The sequence below is a fragment of the Schistocerca piceifrons genome, chromosome 4, assembly GCF_021461385.2.
Source record: "Schistocerca piceifrons isolate TAMUIC-IGC-003096 chromosome 4, iqSchPice1.1, whole genome shotgun sequence".
NCBI classification, from domain to species: domain Eukaryota; kingdom Metazoa; phylum Arthropoda; class Insecta; order Orthoptera; family Acrididae; genus Schistocerca; species Schistocerca piceifrons.
The window spans coordinates 449,749,514-449,770,438 of record NC_060141.1 but is presented as its reverse complement, the minus strand read 5'-3'; the positions used below and the strand labels follow the sequence as shown (position 1 = coordinate 449,770,438).

Here is a 20,925-nt window from a genome sequence, read left to right as displayed (position 1 = left end):
ATATATCATAATACATACATCAATTTTTTTCTGTGATGTAGTTTGATAGTTCCCAAGGCAAAAAAATTAGATTATTACTGAAAAATAAAAATAACTATTTGTTTCTAAATAAAACAACAGCCTACGCAGTTATAATGGTCTGGTAAAGATTAAACAGCGATTACACATATTAAACAGCTGGAACCAGAGGGACGCAAAAAGTTACCAACTTTCTAATGAAAATAATTAACAGTTAAAAGGTATTGTGAAAAGCGTCTGACATATTTGTTGAATACTGATCGAAAAGGAAATGCGAAACTGAATTTCTCAAAGGAGGTCAAGTCTGCTGCCATTGCTAGTTAAGTTACGACAGGGGTGCTGGGTTAGTGCAATTACTGTAGAACGCAACTGACGTCTTCTGTTCTAAATAGCTGAAAAATAGAGAAAGACTAGATCGTTAATTGAAAGAAACCTTGGCAATAGAAGGTTTTTCCTATTGCGAAAACTGAGAAATGGAATGAGTTACTTATTATATTAACCACCACATTCACCACATTTACTCCAACGTCTAAGTACATACACTGGTGAGAAAAATTTGGAGTCACCTCCAGCAGGCATTAGCCGACAATACATAATTGCACGTGAGATGTAGAATCTATCCATTTTAGAAAGGTCAGAGAAATTTCATTGACTAAGAGCAATTTTGATCTAAAAAAAGTCGTCTTCCGTAAGGCCGAATATTTTTCATCTTTGTCTTTACGTGATGACCTGCACCCCTGTTGTCTGGCGGTTGTATTATCGGTATGACACTATAACCTAGAGAACTGTCTGCTGAAATGGCAAGCAAGCCCGTTTTTTCCCCATTGCATACACTCTACTTTCTTTACTGTGTACCACAATACGGGGCATAAGATTCGAAACTCATCTGATACTCTGCAGTACCGAGCAACGAAAACTATGTCTTTGCATAATCCGGTCTCTCAAAGTCATGTTTATGCCTAGTGTGTATGACACGCACACAGAGAAAAGATTTATTGTCTTAATTTTTTTATTAACATCGAACAATATGTAACTTTGGATTCAAAAATGGTTCAAATGGCTCTGAACACTATGGGACTCAACATCTTGGGTCATAAGTCCTCTAGAACTTAGAACTACTTAAACGTAACTAACCTAAGGACATCACACACACCCATGCCCGAGGCAGGATTCGAACCTGCGAACGTAGCACCATAGCAGTCCCGCGGTTCCGGACTGCAGCGCCAGAACCGCACGGCCACCGCCGCCGGCTGTAATTTTTTTTTTTTTTTTTTTTTTTTGTATCATCATCTATTAAAATTTGTTATACTCACATGACATGTTGAGAGCATATCTCCAGTTTTATTTTAGTCTTATCAGAAAATAAAATTTGTTTGTTTAATCCCTTCGAAAACTAATGTTATCTTCAGCAAAAATCGCAACAAACCCTCTTCACATCCTCAATGCGACTAAAATTCTCTCTGCACAGGGCTCTTCTCATACCCGATTTTATCAAACTTCAATGAGACAGTAGTTTTCGGTGAGGTAAATTTCCTAGACCTGTCTTTCCCTCTCTTATTTCCTAATATGTCTCATTCATTGTTTTCTAGGTCGTTAGTATGCCTTAGCATTGCAACAATAAGATTCCTTTTCTCCAACTGTTCACGTTACTTCGTCTCAGGACTTCAGACGCAACATTCATTTGCTCCAATAGTTCAGGTCATACTTTACTCCTAGGCATTTAATTTGGAAAATAATTTAGGTTGAGAAAATATTTTGTGTTTCGAGATGACTTTTAGTCTATAGTTACCATTACGATTTTAGTTTAAAAGTTGTTTTAACTTACTTGATACAGAAGAAATTTCTCACGTTTCGTTTTCTACTGCTGAAAATAAATTCGTTTTATTCTGAAATTTTTTATGTAACCTCTCAGATAAGCTGGTCGGACAAAGATAAATATATAAAGAAGGTTTTCGTCCAAGCAAAAAGCTTGGGCCCCTGATGACAACTACTGGCGAGACCAAGATACGCTGTCAGTTAAGGAAAAATTAAAATAAACATTTAAGTCTGACATTCGTTCCTCAGTCATCCGAGTACGTCGTTTTAAAGTTTGGACGTAGGAATGGCACACGAACTCCAAACTGATGTCTGTCTAGCTTAGCGCCGGCCACTTGGATCGCGTAGACTCTATAATTTGCACACATTTTTTTTCTTTAATCGAATTTTTATGTTGTTCACGAATTGCAGTACCTTGCCAACATTAATTAAGGCCATAGGAGCATTGCCTTTCCTGAATGTACTTGAAACCAAAAGGCGATTCTGGTAGCTGTAGTCCAGTGCTTTTGTTAATCATGCCTTTCGCGTTCTTACGGTGATATTTCCCTAGAAACTATCATCCCCTAAAACATACTCCTTTATATGAAACCGAGATGTGAAATACCAGTTTTCATAGATGTAACTTTAAAAATTTTTGTAATATAAGAAAATATTTTCTTAAAATTGTTCATCCCGCATTTTACCACCTGGGAGGGGGAGTCCAGTTTCCAAAAACAGTGAAACAAATATGTTTTAGATTCTAACAGAGAAGTCAAGTACAAATTGAACATGGCGTCTAGCTCATCACCCCCTTCCCCGGAATTTACGGCAATCAGATGACTCGTGTGTGCAGATATGGTGCCAGCTCACTCCAGCGACCTACCAAGGCCTCATTGCTTCCATGCCACGACGCGTCACCGCTGCTATCTGTGTCAAAGGTCGACACACTGGCTATTAGGTAGGTGGTCGTAACGTTCTGGTTGATCAGTGTATTCAGATAATGCACTGCGAAGACCCAACCAGAGCACGGACAGCTTCACTTTCACCGCCCTGCTACTTTTCCAAACAACGAAATATGTTCTGGCGAATCTTTTTCTCATACCTCGAAGTGCCTTTCCAGCTTGCATCGTTTCTTAGTAGTGTGCCTACGCAAAAGAAGTTATTATTTACGCACGCCAGGCGCCTGCTTTACCTGTACGAAGATGGAGCTTATCAGTTGAATCGATAAATGTTCATAATGCCAATACTTCCAGTTTACTTCAATTTCCAGTACTTCCAATCCTTAAGAGTTTTTCCTACAGGCCACGTGCTTTAAATATGAATAAATTAGAAAGAACTTTATTATAAACTGTAGACAGGCGCGTTATGAATAATTAAAGAGTCAACACCTAAGGATGATTTTTGTAATTAAAGTTCCTCTCAAGAGGCCAGGATTACGGTAAAATGATCAGCTGAAACTTCGTCGGCCGATCCTCTTAGTTCGAAGAAAGGAAACAAAGTTAGTGAATATAAAGTCTGGGGCGGGCTTACACAGCCCACTTCTTCGAGGGATGGACGTGAGCAGCATGGTTCGCAATTTACTACTCAAAGCAATTAGTAGGAGACTTAAAATTAATTGGCTAGCTCCTCTATTAAACGTGTTCGAGGCTATAGCGCTTTTCTGGAATAGATTTTACTATCAGGATTATGTGATATAAGATGTTGTTTAAATTAAACAACGGAACGTTTATCAACTACAGTTAGCTAATATTAATACTGCCTCACAAACCCAAATCATTGAGTTAATAATTGACCACATAGGCCTTTCTAAAGGTTCTTTTCTCAGTCTTATAAACTAGTCACATTACATCTATTGAACGTAAGCTTTTTGGTTTAACTCTATAACACATCTGATTTGTCCAGAAAATTCAGAAAAAAGTACACTGTGGTGCATAGTTACTTCTTCTGGTTTACAGTAGGAAGTAAATGATTTCGTACTTTGTCCAGCTATTTCCTCAGGATTTCTCAGCGTCTATCAAAGTGTAGGAGCAATTATCAGTATGTATGTCAAGCAGCTACAGCGCTTAATGTAAATAAAACTATTCATATTAGTTGCCAGTATTTCCCTTCCCCGACTGGTAAACGTAACTGTAAGCAAGTTTAGGAGTGCTGCTTATACGAGTACAATAATGTGAAACTTATGCTGCTCCCTAATCTAGGTATGCAGGCAAAATTTAAAATACTACGCACCGACATAAGCGTATTCTACTCATGGTACAGTACTCTGTTTTGTGCTCACAAGTTTTACATACGAGATAGTGAAGAGTGTTAATTGAGATGACAATAATGTTGATTACTCGTTTAACACATCGTGGCATGTTGACCAATATTTATATCCTGTTTCCTGCTCTCAGCACACAAGCTAAAGTGGCGGATGTTTAGCGACTTCGTTGTGACTTTCAAGTTATTTTCTGTTTGCGTTAACAGACGGTCATAAGCTAGTTTCTGCATTAAGAGTTCCAAACAAGTTTGTCTGGAAACGCTAAAATACCAAACAATGCTAGCAAGTTAGTTAAATGGTACTAATATCCTACACTATGCTTAATCTCTGCTTTTATGACAAACAAGTGGGATATTATCATTTTGGAGGAAAAAATGACCAGAAAATGTAAACGTGTAAACAAATGATTGACTCCAACAAAGTTGTGTGATGTAATGGTAAATACTAAATGTGAAGAGAAGAACAGTTATCTCATTGTATCATTGAAATTATGTGCCTTATAATTTATGAAGAACTTTTCAATATGGTAGATAATACGTTTGAGAAATGCAACAGAAATGTGCGTGAACAAAACGGCAAAGTGTCTCTCTAAGAACCCACAGTTCGGCAACACCCTCGGTGCCATCGAGGCAACTTTGTCAGGCACGATAAAAATTGTCTGAGACTTCAACACCGGTTCGTGCGGCTCACTCCGTCAGAGGTTCGAGTCCTCCCTCGGTTATGGGTGTGTGTGTGTTGTCCTTAGCGTAAGTTAGTTTAATTAATGTGTAACCCTAGGAACTGATGACCGCAGCAGTTTGGTCCCATAGTCCTTACCACAAATTTCCAAATTTTTTTCCCATTCAGCAGAGTGGTGCCTGGCGGCGGCTCTAGCGTCTCAGCGCAGGCAATCCCTTCGACACCCCTTAGGTGAGGTTGTCTACTATCGATCAGGAAGGTCCAGACAGAAGAAGAATTCGAAATAAAACAAAGTATATAATCGGCATATTTCCACCCCGTTCTTTAATCACAAAACAGCATCCCATCAGTCAATATTTATCAGAAATGTGTAGTAAATTTGTATTTACTCTGTAATTTCATTTTCCTTTACTTATTTCATGTCTTATTCTTAATGAAAATTTTTGTACGAATTTGTAATATTATTCTTTCAATGCAATTATACGTTACCTCTCTGTATTCTTAAGCTTTTGCCCCCGTATGGAGAGTTTAATCTATGAAAAAAATTTATATGCAGAAGCAATTAGTGAAAGAGACGGTGAAGATATGACTTGGAAGTGTTGAGATACAAAGAGATGGCGTGTGTCGATATAAGTGGAAGATCTATTACATTTAGTAAGAACAAGTAATGAAAGGACAGAATACTGTGAAGAAAAGAACACGAAGTTTTGAAGTATAGTTCAAATGGCTCTGAGCACTATGGGACTTAACATCTGTGGTCATCAGTCCCCTAGAACTTAGAACTACTTAAACCTAACTAACCTAAGGACATCACACACATCCAAGCCCGAGGCAGGATTCGAACCTGCGACCGTAGCGGTCACGCGGTTCCAGACTGAAGCGCCTAGAACCGCACGGCCACACTGGCCGGCTTTGAAGTATAGTCTCTTAGCCGGGACTCAGAAGTGCTTCGACAGAAATCATGAGTGTGGAGTCAACTAGGAAAAAATGAATTATTTTTTGGGAGGCAGAGCAGTTTTTGTGGCGAAGTAGTTCAGGTTCACAGGGATACTGTGTGAAGACCAGGAATACACTAATAAAATGAGCAGGCGACAAGAACTCAGAACATTCACGAACATTATTCTCCTCGATTGATGCAATAGTTTACAACAATTTCAAGAGGAGAACTAATTCTGGAAAATCTACCCAGAAGAGAACATCGCATGAGGTGACGACGTGGAAGAAAAGAAGAAAAACAAGAACCAAAAATCAGCAAGACAAGAATTTTCAAAGCCTAGCGCATAAAACTTCGGGAGATAGAGCTGCTAATACAACGACCTACATAGAACCAGAATGATTTCTCCTGGCAACATACCGAACTATTTTCCGTATTATTTTGAACAGAAGAGAGACTGTGATTGTTGACTGTTCTATGAACTGTTTTACAGGTGGAGCTGACAACTTTTATTTGTGATCTGAACTGTGAACCATTTTCAAAATTTGGCTTAATCAATGTAAGCATGAAAGCAAATAATATTTCAAAGGTGTGTATTAATAAAACTGGCGGTTCATAATTTAAGCGCATAATTACGCAGTCGCCATTGTTGAGAGTGCCAAACACTGTCTGCAGTACCTGTCTAACATAATCCTGTCACGCAACCCACTCTGAAACAGTTTCAGAATTTTACAACATGTGTATTATGACAAGGTTACGCATCAGATGGCAGCATAAATTTAATTTGCATTTTGTTAATTCGTTTTAGCGTTGACAGGATAGCAACTCCTATCTTGCTGTGGCCCAAAGATCGTCAAAACAGCTGTAGCACATCGGCATCAAAGAGTATCCACTTCGGGGACCAGGTGAGATGACAAAATATGCCAGTGGTTTCAACAAAGCCAATGAATTGTGTCATAACGTGTGACAACAGCATTTTAACTATCATACACGGACTAGAGAAACGGTGGGGGGGAGGGGGGGTGTCCATGGGATCCGGAGATCCCCCTTTCACCTAAATGAAATTACTCACGGCCTAGCTCTCGTATAGTGAAATTGAAGGATATTTTGATTTTCAATCGTACGACTAAAAAGAGGTACGCACAGTCAACAGTCAGCAGGACAACGATGGATCAGAACTACCAATACATCCTTAGCACTTTCGGCTATTGCCTATCCCTATATTACCCAAGACCAGTTGTTGGCCATGCTTGGGCCCGTTATTTTGTTAATCAGCTCAGATCTTACTTGCAGCTGAATTTAATGTAAGGGCTACCCTTTTATTTTTTGTGCTGTTTCCTGTTGTAATAATTTCTAATCATGGATAAGTCTGTAACATGAAAGAAAAGGAAATCCGATTTTGATTCGTCCGCTAGCGTTACGCTAAGATAAAAACATGTACGTACTAGTATAACAGCCTAATTACCTATCAACAGCAATTTAATGTTAGCAGTGGAGTCATTATTTGGAGGCTGGTAGGACTTAGACGTTTCATATTTCAGTATTTCACAAGCCACCGAAGCGGTAAACAGTATTAAAAAGAACATTAAATTAAAATCAGTGAATAAAAATCACTTGAATTTGTCTTTTTCGTACAAAAAGAGCATTGCTCAACAAAATGTCACCCAAATGGAGATGGTTACATTTCTTTAAAAAACCTTCTCAATCATCTGCCATTAGTAGTCCCAACAATAAAATGTACCCAATCTGGTCACCTAGGCGGTTCTCAATTATGAAAACCAGTTTCAATAAGGAGAGATGCGGAAGGGTTTGTGAAGAGGTAAGGGGTATGTGATGACAGCACATGCAATAGTACATTGGTTCCTGAAAGATTTTTGCAGCGTGCTACCTGAATTGGTAGAGTCGACTGTGTCGTGCATCCCTCCCTCCCACCCCGTTTCTTCAAAAATCTATTTATTCTTTTGTAATACTATAATAACGATTTATTGACATGTAGTCAGCACGGATTCAGAAAATATCGATCTTGCGAAACACAACTAGCTCTTTATACTCATGAAGTAATGAGTGCTATCGACAAGGGATGTCAAATTGATTCCATATTCTTCTATTTCCAGAAGGCTTTCGACACCGTTCCTCACAAGCGTTTTGTAACCAAACTGCGTGCCTATGGAACACAGTCTCAGTTGTGCGACTGGATTCGTGATTTCCTCTCAGAAAGGTCACAGTTCGTAGTAATAGACGGAAACTCATGGAGTAAAACAGAAATAATATCCGGCGTTTCCCAAGGCAGTGTTATAGGCCCTCTATTGTTCCTGATCAATATTAACGACATAGGAGACAATCTGAGGAGCCGTCTTAGATTGTTTGCAGACGATACTGTCGTTTACCGTCTCATAAAGTCCTCAGATGATCAAAACGACTTGCAAAATGATTTAGATAAGATATCTGTATGGTGCGAAAAGCGGCAATTGACCCTGAATAAGGAAAAGTGTGAAGTTATTCACATCAGTACTAAAAGAAACCCGCTAAATTTTGATTACGCGGTAAGTCACACAAATCTGAAGCCTGTAGATTCAACTAAATGCTTAGGGATTACAATTGCAAATACCCTAAATAGGAACTACGTCATAGATAATGTTGTGGTTAGAGTCAACCAAAGACTGCGCTTCATTGGCAGAACACTTAGAAGGTGCAACATATCTACTAAAGAGACTGCTTACACCATGCTTGTTCGCCTTAGACTGGAGCACTGCAGTGCAGGGTGGGATCCACATCAGATGGGACTGATGGATGAAATCGAAAAAGTGCAAAGAAGGGCAGCTCGTTTTGCATTATCGCGAAATAGGGGAGATAGTGCCACATACATGATACGTGAATTGGAATGGCAATAATTAAAACAAAGGCGCTTTTTGTTGCGACGGGATCTTCTCATGAAATTTCAATCACCAGTTTTCTCCTCCGGTTGCGAAAACATTCTGTGGGCACCCACCTACATAGAAAGAAATGATCATCGCGATAAAATGTGAGAAATCAGGGCTCGTACAGAAAAATTTAAGTGCAGGGTTTCCCCGCGCGCCGTTCGAGAGTGTAACGGTAGAGAGTTCTTGAGTATTGCTCATCAGTATGGGACCCTTACCAGGTTGGATTGATAGAAGAGATAGACATGATCCAGCGAAAAGCAGCGCGATTCGTCATGGCGACATTTAGTCAGCGCGAGAGCGTTACGGAGATGCTGAACAAACTCCAGTGGCGGACACTTCAAGAAAGGCGTTACGCAATACGGAGAGGTTTATTATCGAAATTACGAGAGAGCACATTCCGGGAAGAGATGGGCAACATATTACTACCGCCCACATATATCTCGCGTAATGATCACAACGAAAAGATCCGAGAAATTAGAGCAAATACGGAGACTTACAAGCAGTCATTCTTCCCACGCACAATTCGTGAATGGAACAGGGAAGGGGGGATCAGATAGTGGTACAATAAGTACCCTCCGCCACACACCGTAAGGTGGCTCGCGGAGTATAGATGTAGATGTAGACGGCTTGAAGGTGGTTCATTGAACTCTCTGCCAGGCACTTTATTGTGAATAGCAGAGTAATCACGTAGATGTAGATAACTGAACGCATTTAAGTCTTAAAATATGGATGCATTCATGCACTATAAGATGACTAAACGTGCACAAAGGAAAACCATGCAATGTCAGAATTCAATCTTATGTTGTTATGCATTTCATTTTATTTTAAGACAATGTACAAAGGCCGGCTTTTTTTTTTTTTCAAATTCCCCATCGACATGATCCGTTCTGCGTGTTGAGCCCTTGAGCTAGCCATCTTCGGATTAGGGAGACGTAGAGGTTTGAATTCATCTGCCGGCGACCTTTGTTTCTGTGGTTTCCCATTTTCAATTCAGGCAATGCCGGGGCTCTTCCCTTACTATAAGCCACAGCCAATTCCTGACAGATTCCAGTTCTCTTAAAGATGCCACCCCTCTGCTTAACTGAAGAAATCTGTATCGAAGGAGAGCTGAGCGTCTCTTAGGAGATCCCGACACTAAAATCCGTAAGATAAATAAATAATAATCAAAATTTTCCTCATTTATGCCCATTTTGTGTGCTGGGACATTCATTAATGCAGAAAACGATCGTTCTTACATTGCAAGCAGTGAGACATGCTTACTTAAATGAGAAAATTGTTTAAGTGTTAAGTTGAATAATTCCGCATCCTTTGCATTTTCGCCACCAAAAGTTGTTTTAGTTCTTTTCGAATAGAGAGCTCTTTCAAGAGCCTTGTCGGTAATAATCACGGTGTCCACAATAAATTTGCGCTCGTCCAGATCCAGATTGAAAGAAGAAGAGTCTAAAATGACTTTGAAGGACGAAGGACATTGGAGCACGACTGCTTCTTAGCGGTTTGGCAACATGTATCGCTCTTAACTAACGAGATTATATCTCCACGTGGTGAAAACTCCGAGATCATTTTCTAATAAAATGGTTTACGGTTCTTTATGAAAATCTTCAGAGTAAATGAAAAAATGTGTCTTTTGATGTCATCTTTAAGAAATCCTGGCTACGTCCTTGTGTTGTCCAGATGTTGATATAAAGTAAAGAACTGTATATTGCATTCCTGTAAGACAAGAAACGAACAGAATTTCGTTGCATACCATTTCATTATCAGCATGAAACCATCTCGCTGTTAGAACTGGCCATTATACACCCATAACAATAATTGTGTGAGGGTGAAATAACTAATTATCTGAATGCAGAAATAATTGCTTTCTAAATAAATTTACTTGTACCACAGGTTAATAACAATACACCTTTGTTTAGCAAGAACGAAATGAAAGATATAGTGTACGGCGATGTACAGCACCAAATAGAAGTATACAACATTAACTTACTAGCCATTTCCAGTATCAGATTTTATTCAGAAGAACTTCCATCATTCAACGCTAGAATGTCAGATGTTTTAACAGCCAATGTTTATTATATACTTCATTTCTTATACATTACACAGCACCGATGTACCAGTTTACATTCGTAATTCTCAGTGACTTACTCGCTCCTTGTTCTCACCGTATCTGCTGTAACAACTGTTCTTTTCCACGAGGATGTCTCCTATAGTAAACATTGACCTTTTACGTAACGGAGTTATTTATGACCCACGCACGCGCGCACGTGCGCGCGCGCCCACACACACACACACACACTCACACACACACACACACACACACACACACACTCACACACATATAGTGACTCAAACAAGTATTGCTCATTGCATGTCTCATGCGACGCCCAATTTCGACGGAAAGTATCGATTTGTTTACCGTCACAAACAAAACGATTTTTAAATAGTAATTTTACGTGTCCATTCGACGGAGTGGTCTCAGATGAGTCTAGCGCGATATTCGTTTAAACAAAGTGTGTGGACAGCGCTACTGAAACACGTAGAATGACCAAGTATTCCAGCAGCGACTGAGTAGTGGTTCTGGATAGCCAGAGCGGTGCTATCTGATTATTCTATGTGTTTTACTGTTCCTGTTTCCACATATGGATAAAACGAATATCGTAGTAGACTAATTTGGGACCGCTCTGTCCAATTCGCGCGTGTAGTTCCGATTTAAAGATCATTTTGTTTGTAACGGGAAACGAACTGACGCTTTGCTACGACGCTGCGCGTCACGTGAAACATGTGAAGAGCAGTTTTTGTTTTGGGATGACTCCAGCAACATTTATCAAAAACAAATCTGCAAGTACCTGCTGAAACATCAGAGAAAATTCTCCTGACGACTCTTGGGAGAGACACCGTGTATTTTTGTGATTTTCTAAGTGTGCATAACAGTGTGAGTTACTTTGTCCATCCCAAATGCAGTACGACGGAAGCTAGCCAGAAGGCGATGCTATATGTATATCCACTTTGCATTGAAGCGTCCAGTGAAGCAGAATAAGACTAAAGAGGGGACTTCGTGATAATTTTAGTTTGGAGGATTCAATTCTGTTGTCCTTCAGCACTGGTTGCACTAAATATTATTGGTATTGGTGCATTACAATCAGTAATTTGAGAGTACTGGGTTTGGTTATCTTGGTCCTGGACGTACTCTTGCTCACGTCAACAACTTTCAAGCTTCTTAAATATCATGGGAACTGTGTTAAATAGCCCATTTCAGTTTAGTAGCAGCCATGAAAAGCTTAGTGGACCGACAAAAATATGTCTTTATACCACTCATAGTCCAGGAGATACGACGTCATGAATACAAAGATGCGTGAAAAACTGCCGCAATGTTTTTGTAAATCTATTCGCAACATGAACCATGGCCCTTGCCGTTGGTGGGGAGGCTTGCGTGCCTCAGCGATACAGATGGCCGTACCGTAGGTGCTACCACAACGGAGGGGTATCTGTTGAGAGGCCAGACAAACGTGTGGTTCCTGAAGAGAGGCAGCAGCGTTTTCAATAGTTGCATAGGCAACAGTCTGGATGATTGACTGATCTGGCTTTGTAACATTAACCAAAACGGCTTTGCTGTGCTGGCTGAAAGCAAGGGGAAACTACAGCCGTAATTTTTCCCGAGGACATGCAGCTTTACTGTATGATTAAATGATGATAGCGTCCTCTTGGGTAAAATATTCCGGAGATAAAATAGTCCCCCATTCGGATCTCCGGGCGGGGACTACTCAAGAGGACGTCGTTATCAGAAGAAAGAAAACTGGCGTTCTACGGATCGGAGCGTGGAAAGTCAGATCCCTTAATCGGGCAGGTAGGTTAGAAAATTTAAAAAGGGAAATGGATAGGTTAAAGTTAGATATAGTGGGAATTAGTGAAGTTCGGTGGCAGGAGGAACAAGACTTTCGGTCAGGTGATTACAGGGTTATAAATACAAAATCAAATAGGGGTAATGCAGGAGTCGGTTTACTAATGAATAAAAAAATAGGAGTGCGGGTAAGCTACTACAAACAGCATAGTGAACGCATTATTGTGGCCAAGATAGACACAAAGCCCATGCCTACTACAGTAGTACAAATTTATATGCCAACTAGCTCTGCAGATGATGAAGAAATTGATGAAATGTATGACGAGATAAAAGAAATTATTCAAGTAGTGAAGAGAGACGAAAATTTAATAGTCATGGGTGACTGGAATTCGTCAGTAGGAAAAGGGAGAGAAGGAAACATAGTAGGTGAATATGGATTGGGGGGAAGAAATGAAAGAGGAAGCCGCCTTGTAGAATTTTGCACAGAGCATAACTTAATCATAGCTAACACTTGGTTCAAGAATCGTAAAAGAAGGTTGTACACCTGGAAGGATCCTGGAGATACTAAAAGGTATCAGATAGATTGTATAATGGTAAGACAGAGATTTAGGAACCAGGTTTTAAATTGTAAGACATTTCCAGGGGCAGATGTGGATTCTGACCACAATCTATTGGTTATGAACCGCAGATTGAAACTGAAGAAACTGCAAAAAGGTGGGAATTTAAGGAGATGGGACCCAGATAAACTGAAAGAACCAGAGGTTGTAGAGAGTTTGAGGGAGAGCATAAGGGAACAATTGACAGGAATGGGGGAAATAAATACAGTAGAAGAAGAATGGGTAGCTCTGAGGGATGAAGTAGTGAAGGCAGCAGACGATCAAGTAGGTAAAAAGACGAGGGCTAATAGAAATCCTTGGGTAACAGAAGATATATTGAATTTAATTGATGAAAGGAGAAAATATAAAAATGCAGTAAATGAAGCAGGCAAAAAGGAATACAAAAGTCTCAAAAATGAGATAGATAGGAAGTGCAAAATGGCTAAGCAGGGATGGCTAGAGGACAAATGTAAGGATGTAGAGGCTTGTCTCACTAGGGGTAAGATAGATACTGCCTACAGGAAAATTAAAGAGACCTTTGGAGAGAAGAGAACCACTTGTATGAATATCAAGAGCTCAGATGGCAACCCAGTTCTAAGCAAAGAAGGGAAGGCAGAAAGGTGGAAGGAGTATATTGAGGGTATATACAAGGGCGATGTACTTGAGGACAATATTATGGAAATGGAAGAGGACGTAGATGAAGAGGAAATGGGAGATAAGATACTGCGTGAAGAATTTGACAGAGCAGTGAAAGACCTGAGTCGAAACAAGGCCCCGGGAGTAGACAACATTCCATTAGAACTACTGATGGCCTTGGGAGAGCCAGTCATGACAAAACTCTACCATCTGGTGAGCAAGATGTATGAGACAGGCGAAATACCCTCAGACTTCAAGGAGAATATAATAATTCCAATCCCAAAGAAAGCAGGTGTTGACAGATGTGAAAATTACCGAACTATCAGTTTAATAAGTCACAGCTGCAACATACTAAGGCGAATTCTTTACAGACGAATGGAAAAACTGGTAGAAGCGGACCTCGGGAAAGATCAGTTTGGAATGTTGGAACATGTGAGGCAATACTAACCTTACGACTTATCTTAGAAGAAAGATTAAGAAAAGGCAACCCTACGGTTCTGGCATTTGTAGACTTAGAGAAAGCTTTTGACAATGTTAACTGGAATACTGTCTTTCAAATTCTAAAGGTGGCAGGGGTAAAATACAGGGAGCGAAAGGCTATTTACTATTTGTACAGAAACCAGATGGCAGTTATAAGAGTCGAGGGGCATGAAAGGGAAGCAGTGGCTGGGAAAGGAGTGAGACAGGGTTGTAGGCTGTCCCCGATGTTATTCAATCTGTATATTGAGCAAGCAAAAACTTTGAGGTTCGCCGATGACATTGTAATTCTGTCAGAGACAGCAAAGGACTTGGAAGATCAGTTGAATGGAATGGACAGTGTCTTGAAAGGAGGATATAAGATGAACATCAACAAAAGCAAAACAAGGATAATGGAATGTAGTCAAATTAAATCGGGTGATGCTGAGGGAATTAGATTAGGAAATGAGACACTTAAAGTAGTAAAGGAATTTTGCTATTTAGGGAGTAAAATAACTGATTATGGTCGAAGTAGAGAGGATATAAAATGTAGACTGGCAATGGCAAGGAAATCGTTGCTGAAGAAGAGAAATTTGTTAACATCGAGTATAGATTTAAGAGTCAGGAAGTCGTTTCTGAAAATATTTGTATGGAGTGTAGCCATGTATGGAAGTGAAACATGGACGATAACTAGTTTGGACAAGAAGAGAATAGAAGCTTTCGAAATGTGGTGCTACAGAAGAATGCTGAAGATAAGATGGGTAGATCACGTAACTATTGAGGAGGTATTGAACAGGATTGGGGAGAAGAGAAGTTTGTGGCACAACTTGACTAGAAGAAGGTATCGGTTGGTAGGACATGTTTTGATGCATCAAGGGATCACAAATTTAGCATTGGAGGGCAGCGTGGAGGGTAAAAATCGTAGAGGGAGACCAAGAGATGAATACACTAAGCAGATTCAGAAGGATGTAGGTTGCAGTAGGTACTGGGAGATGAAGAAGCTTGCGCGGGATAGAGTAGCATGGAGAGCTGCATCAAACCAGTCTCAGGAGTGAAGATCACAACAACAACATTCGCAACATACTATACAAACAGTGTTCAGATATGCCGCTGAATCTAGCTGCAAAATTATATCATTTTATGATATATAGATCAGTAGATATGAAATAATAAAGACTGACATGCGTGAAAAAAGCCAGCATCATGCATAGCGTCTACATTTATCACTTTTTTGTTACGAACGCTGTTCGTAACATATTTCGCTGAAAGTATCGACATGTGCTGCTGAATGTACCTACACAACTGCATCGCTGTACAACACATCATTCAAGAAATATGATGTCGTAAATACTGAGGCACGTGAAAAATTCCACATTATGCATAAAGTTTTAATTAATTTATTCTTTACTTCTAAGACATTACTCAGAAGAGTCAAGTAAAGGAAATATCTGACATCTTGTAGCGCTTTCGACTGCTTTCATTTGCGAAGTGCAAACGGCTATGGGCGAAAACGATAGCAGTTATAGTGCTAGGAAGAAGCTTTGTCATTGAAACGTCTGCAAAACAGCGTTGTAGACATGCGAAGCAGCTACTTTCAGCGTACAGAAAATCTTTGGTATCATGTTTCTTAATTATACATTCGTATAGTATGAATATTTCTTTACTTAGGAGGAAAAGAACTTCTTAGCTGAGATCACTGTAAAAAGCTTTATCGTAGATAACCGGTTTCGTTAAAAGTATTTTACCATCTTCAGATCCACATAAAAGTTATTACAAACATCCTGTTTCAGTTACACACAAAATGTTTCCACTGGGTTTCTAGGAACATAAATATGAAATGAAAGACACATTGTGGCGTAAAAATTAAAATTGCTAGGTACATCACAAGCCGCCAAAATATCTTTCTCATAACATAACACGTCATGCCTACCAGGGCGCCACTTGACTGTCAATAGCCAATGCATGAAACCAACAGACCACAAGCACAACTGGTGTCGCCGCAGTACATAGGTTCTATTAGTAAAAGTCAAACAACCGTGATTCCTAATATACATACGTATAGAAAAAACTCTGAAATGTTTATACTTCTGGTCATTTCTTCATGACAAAATACTGCTAAGAAACGCTACATACCATACTTACGATACTTTCGTTATATCATTACAAAACTGCAAGTACCTTCTTTCTGCAATTTCGCTAAGAAAGCGACAAGCATAGTTATCGAAGAAAAGCAATTATTTTTAAACTTATTATTATGAGGAACCGAACTTAGGCTGTATGCTAAAAAGATTTTTATAGTAAATTATTAAAATCAGAATACAGCGTTATTCAAACGGATATCTGAAGTTAGGGTAACCAATCTGAAAATTATACCAATAGGGCACAACGCAACATATTTAGTGCACCAAAACAGTGGGTGATGTGATAGCCTATATCAGGCCATGAATACTACATAGGATAACAACAGAAAACCGTCAAAATTAATCACAGTCCTCATCTTAGGTAGAGTACATGGACGTATGTAGCTAAATAATACTGAACATCAGAAACCAAAACGCAATTCTGACTCACACACCTACGGAAGCTCACTCACTGAATTACATTAATTTAATAATATATATTTGAAATCTTGGTTAAATCACGTATTTGACTTTTTCCGATGAACTCTATGTACTGCAGCGAAATCTGTTGTGCTTGTGTTCTGTTTGTCTCGTGCATTGGCTTTTGACAGTCTATTGGCGCCCTGGTAGGCGTGACGTGTTATGTTTCGGTGGATTGTGATACACATAGTAATTTTAATTTTGACGTGCCAACGCATCATTCACTTCACGTTTATGTGCCTGGAAATGATATGGAAAGATTTTGTGTTTAGCTGGTAGAAGATATTTGTAATAACCTGTGTGAAGATCTCAAGATGGTAAATTAGTTTTACCGAAACCGGTCATCTACAGTAAAGTTTCTTGTAGCGGTCTCGGCTAAGAAGTTCTTCTCCTAAGTAATCACTACAGATCGCCCCTTCGAGCTCATCATGAGTAAATTGTTTCACAATTTCAAAGATGTTTTCACGAGTACATAGAAATGAAATTTTTTCGATACTCACTGCAAACATAGCTCATATTCGTATCTATTTCTTGTAGAAAATTGACAAAATGAATACCCATGTATCGCCGGGTTTGACAGCTAGTTGGTTTATTAAGGTGTTAACTAATAACAGCAAGGGCAGTGTTCCAGTGCTGTATAAGGAGAGCATGGCGAGAAGCAGAACAGGAAGTGAGACTCACTGATGACGGTGAGGTTGATCTTGAGGTTCCTCGTCGGCGAGTCGCGGAAGTCGACGCGGCAGCGGTAGACGCCCTCGTCGGAGAGCGCCAAGTCGTCGACGAGCAGCTGCGCCGGCGTCGTCGCCGTGCGGAAGAAGGCCCGCGAGCCGAACGCACGCGGCGCCGACCACGTCTTGGCCTGGCCGTACTCGCGCCCGCGTACGTCGAAGCTGTGGGCAAAGAAAACACCGCACCGTGGCGCTGAATTCCAGAGGACCTGGACGTGTTCACTGACAACACTACGCAACTGCTGAGGGACTAGTTACAAGCGGGTAGAGTGGTGGGGAACTCCCGTTACAATCTTCTGTGACTAATAGAAGGGAGTGAATGCGTAATCTTATCGTTTCCGTTGTAGGACGGTTACAGTTCAGATGTGTAACACGTCCACGTCTACTGAATGAAACAGAAAGGGTCTCACAGTTATTGGTCCCGGTATGCAATGGGGTAGACAGGATGGCCTGTACATACTACGTCAGACAATCACCTGATGGCACTTTACCTCGGCCTTGAAAGGTTAAATTTAAGAGACTACTTTTATTTTTAACGGAGATAAATCTAACAGTAATTTCTTTCATGCCCCAAGGGACTGTGGAAGGTTTATACATTAAATGAAATTATATTAAATCATAGTTTTGTGCGTTATCTCTTCGTGCCACTTTAAATCTAACTTTAATGAAAATTATCTGCTTGTCAGTAATATTATTATTTCAAATATCTTAGCATGCTGAACCCATGAACGACACATAGTCTCTGATTCCCAGAGGTTCTATTATTAAAAGAAAGCGCGTGCAAGCAAACAGATGAAAGTCGAGTCGAATCGCTGGCTTGCGCAGTAGTAGTTGTGGAATCGTGGTGCTGGATCAAGCTTGGACAGCGGAGGTATAGCACAAAGATTTCTGTTTGAGATGTTCCATGATATGTAACCTGAGGACGACCGATAACTTTTGAGATGACTGTAAAAACAGCGAACATCTCAGGAAAAGGTAACTTATTACGTGTTTGTTGGCTTCAAGCGCGAGGTCAGTAATTATTTCCGTTCAAAGATTTTATTGTGTGGGAGGATATCTAAGTGATGGTCGGGAAGAACTATCAGACTTGTATTCAGTATTCTAAATAGCCCTCTCCCATTTGGATTAGTTAAATGGTACTACATTACGAATCCAAGTAAACAACTTTTTGTGACAGGGAATGTTGATTATTCTTGTTAGTTGGAATTTGCTTTTGTGCCATTAAAAGCAATCAATTTCAAAGCATTTCCTTCTGTCAGTTACAAATATTTCAGAAAATATAACGCCACTGTTTAAACAAACGTGTTTGATAATAATTGAATTGTCACGCCTTGCACTTTTACCTGAACAATAATTAAGGATTTTGAAAAGAGACCTAAGTAACTAATTTGCTGAAACAACAACGTAATAGAAATAACAATGCGCAGACAAATTGCAGCACAGTGACTTATTTCAAATCATCATTTACTGTGCACTTAGGGCAGAAGCAAGATATCTGTTGCAAGATAATTATTTGTTGTAATACCTAAAAGAACATTTTCAACAGAATGTTAGTGAAATTTCATGTATGTTCAACATACGAGTTTCTGTAACAGGGCACGTTCAAATTACTTAACAGTTACTCATTTTGAATATTCTTGTGAATCATTCTTTTATGAAAGCTAATTTACAGATAGTCACATACATTTCAGATTAATTAACATCAATTTCCTGAAGACTAATTTTCATACATCAGTTAATGTTCAAAACTAGGGTAACTATTTCGATTCTAGACCTGAATCTGTAGTCGAACTCTGGAAGTCAGGCAGTTTTCAGATTGTTAGCGAGAAATTTTGTTAAACACAGTTTCAGCGTACAATGCAGGTATCTTTCAACTGTGCTGGAACCATTGCTGTTTACAATATTTATAAATGACTTGGCTTTTCACTTAATTTTTTATTTTTTTTTATTTGGCCTCCGGTGTGACTAGCCTGTTTAGCCACAAAGAGTTACACTATTTAGCTCTCAACAATAAAGAATCCCACAAGTGAATATGTTACACTGAGTAATTGTACTATATTCATTTACTATAAGTAAGAAAGAAAAAGCCCGTTAATTTCTTAACAGAGAAGTAAGGATTAAACGTTTCTGTTCAAAAATGTTTACAGGCAAGTGTTTGAAGTCATATCGCTTTGAGAGACCAACAATGTCGTAATGAACTATTAAAAACGGAGATTGCACCATCTCTAGAGGTCTGTGGCTAGATTTTATACACTCCTGGAAATTGAAATAAGAACACCGTGAATTCATGTCCCAGGAAGGGGAAACTTTATTGACATATTCCTGGGGTCAGATACATCACATGACCACACTGACAGAACCACAGGCACATAGACACAGGCAACAGAGCATGCACAATGTCGGCACTAGTACAGTGTATATCCACCTTTCGCAGCAATGCAGGCTGCTATTCTCCCATGGAGACGATCGTAGAGATGCTGGATGTAGTCCTGTGGAACGGCTTGCCATGCCATTTCCACCTGGCGCCTCAGTTGGACCAGCGTTCGTGCTGGACGTGCAGACCGCGTGAGACGACGCTTCATCCAGTCCCAAACATGCTCAATGGGGGACAGATCCGGAGATCTTGCTGGCCAGGGTAGTTGACTTACAGCTTCTAGAGCACGTTGGATGGCACGGGATACATGCGGACGTGCATTGTCCTGTTGGAACAGCAAGTTCCCTTACCGGTCTAGGAATGGTAGAACGATGGGTTCGATGACGGTATGGATGTACCGTGCACTATTCAGTGTCCCCTCGACGATCACCAGTGGTGTACGGCGAGTGTAGGAGATCGCTCCCCACACCATGATGCCGGGTGTCGGCACTGTGTGCCTCGGTCGTATGCAGTCCTGATTGTGGCGCTCACCTGCACGGCTCCAAACACGCATACGACCATCATTGGCACCAAGGCAGAAGCGACTCTCATCGCTGAAGACGACACGTCTCCATTCGTCCCTCCATTCACGCCTGTCGCCACACCACTGGAGGCGGGCTGCACGATGTTGGGGCGTGAGCGGAAGACGGCCTAACGGTGTGCGGGACCGTAGCCTAGCTTCATGGAGACGGTTGCGAATGGTCCTCGCCGATACCCCAGGAGCAACAGTGTCCCTAATTTGCTGGGAAGTGGCGGTGCGGTCCCCTACGGCACTGCGTAGGATCCTACGGTCTTGGCGTGCATCCGTGCGTCGCTGGGGTCCGGTCCCAGGTCGACGGGCACGTGCACCTTCCGCCGACCACTGGCGACAATATCGATGTACTGTGGAGACCTCACGCCCCACGTGTTGAGCAATTCGGCGATACGTCCACCCGGCCTCCCGCATGCCCACTATACGCCCTCGCTCAAAGTCCGTCAACTGCACATACGGTTCACGTCCACGCTGTCGCGGCATGCTACCAGTGTTAAAGACTGCGATGGATCTCCGTATGCCACAGC

General features: G+C 40.5%; 1 protein-coding gene across 3 annotated transcripts in view; it reads right to left on the bottom strand.

Moving 5' to 3' along the window:
- The window catches only part of LOC124795068 (neural cell adhesion molecule 2), a 631,935-nt gene that overhangs the window by 508,494 nt on the left and 102,516 nt on the right, over positions 1-20,925 (bottom strand). For all 3 annotated transcript variants that reach the window (XR_007016641.1, XM_047258875.1, XM_047258876.1), the window contains exon 2: positions 17,407-17,615. Coding sequence is in view for 2 of the 3 variants with exons in the window: in XM_047258875.1 (XP_047114831.1) it covers positions 17,407-17,615 (209 nt within the window). In the remaining variant the exon portion in view is untranslated. The remainder of the gene's footprint in view (positions 1-17,406; positions 17,616-20,925) is intronic.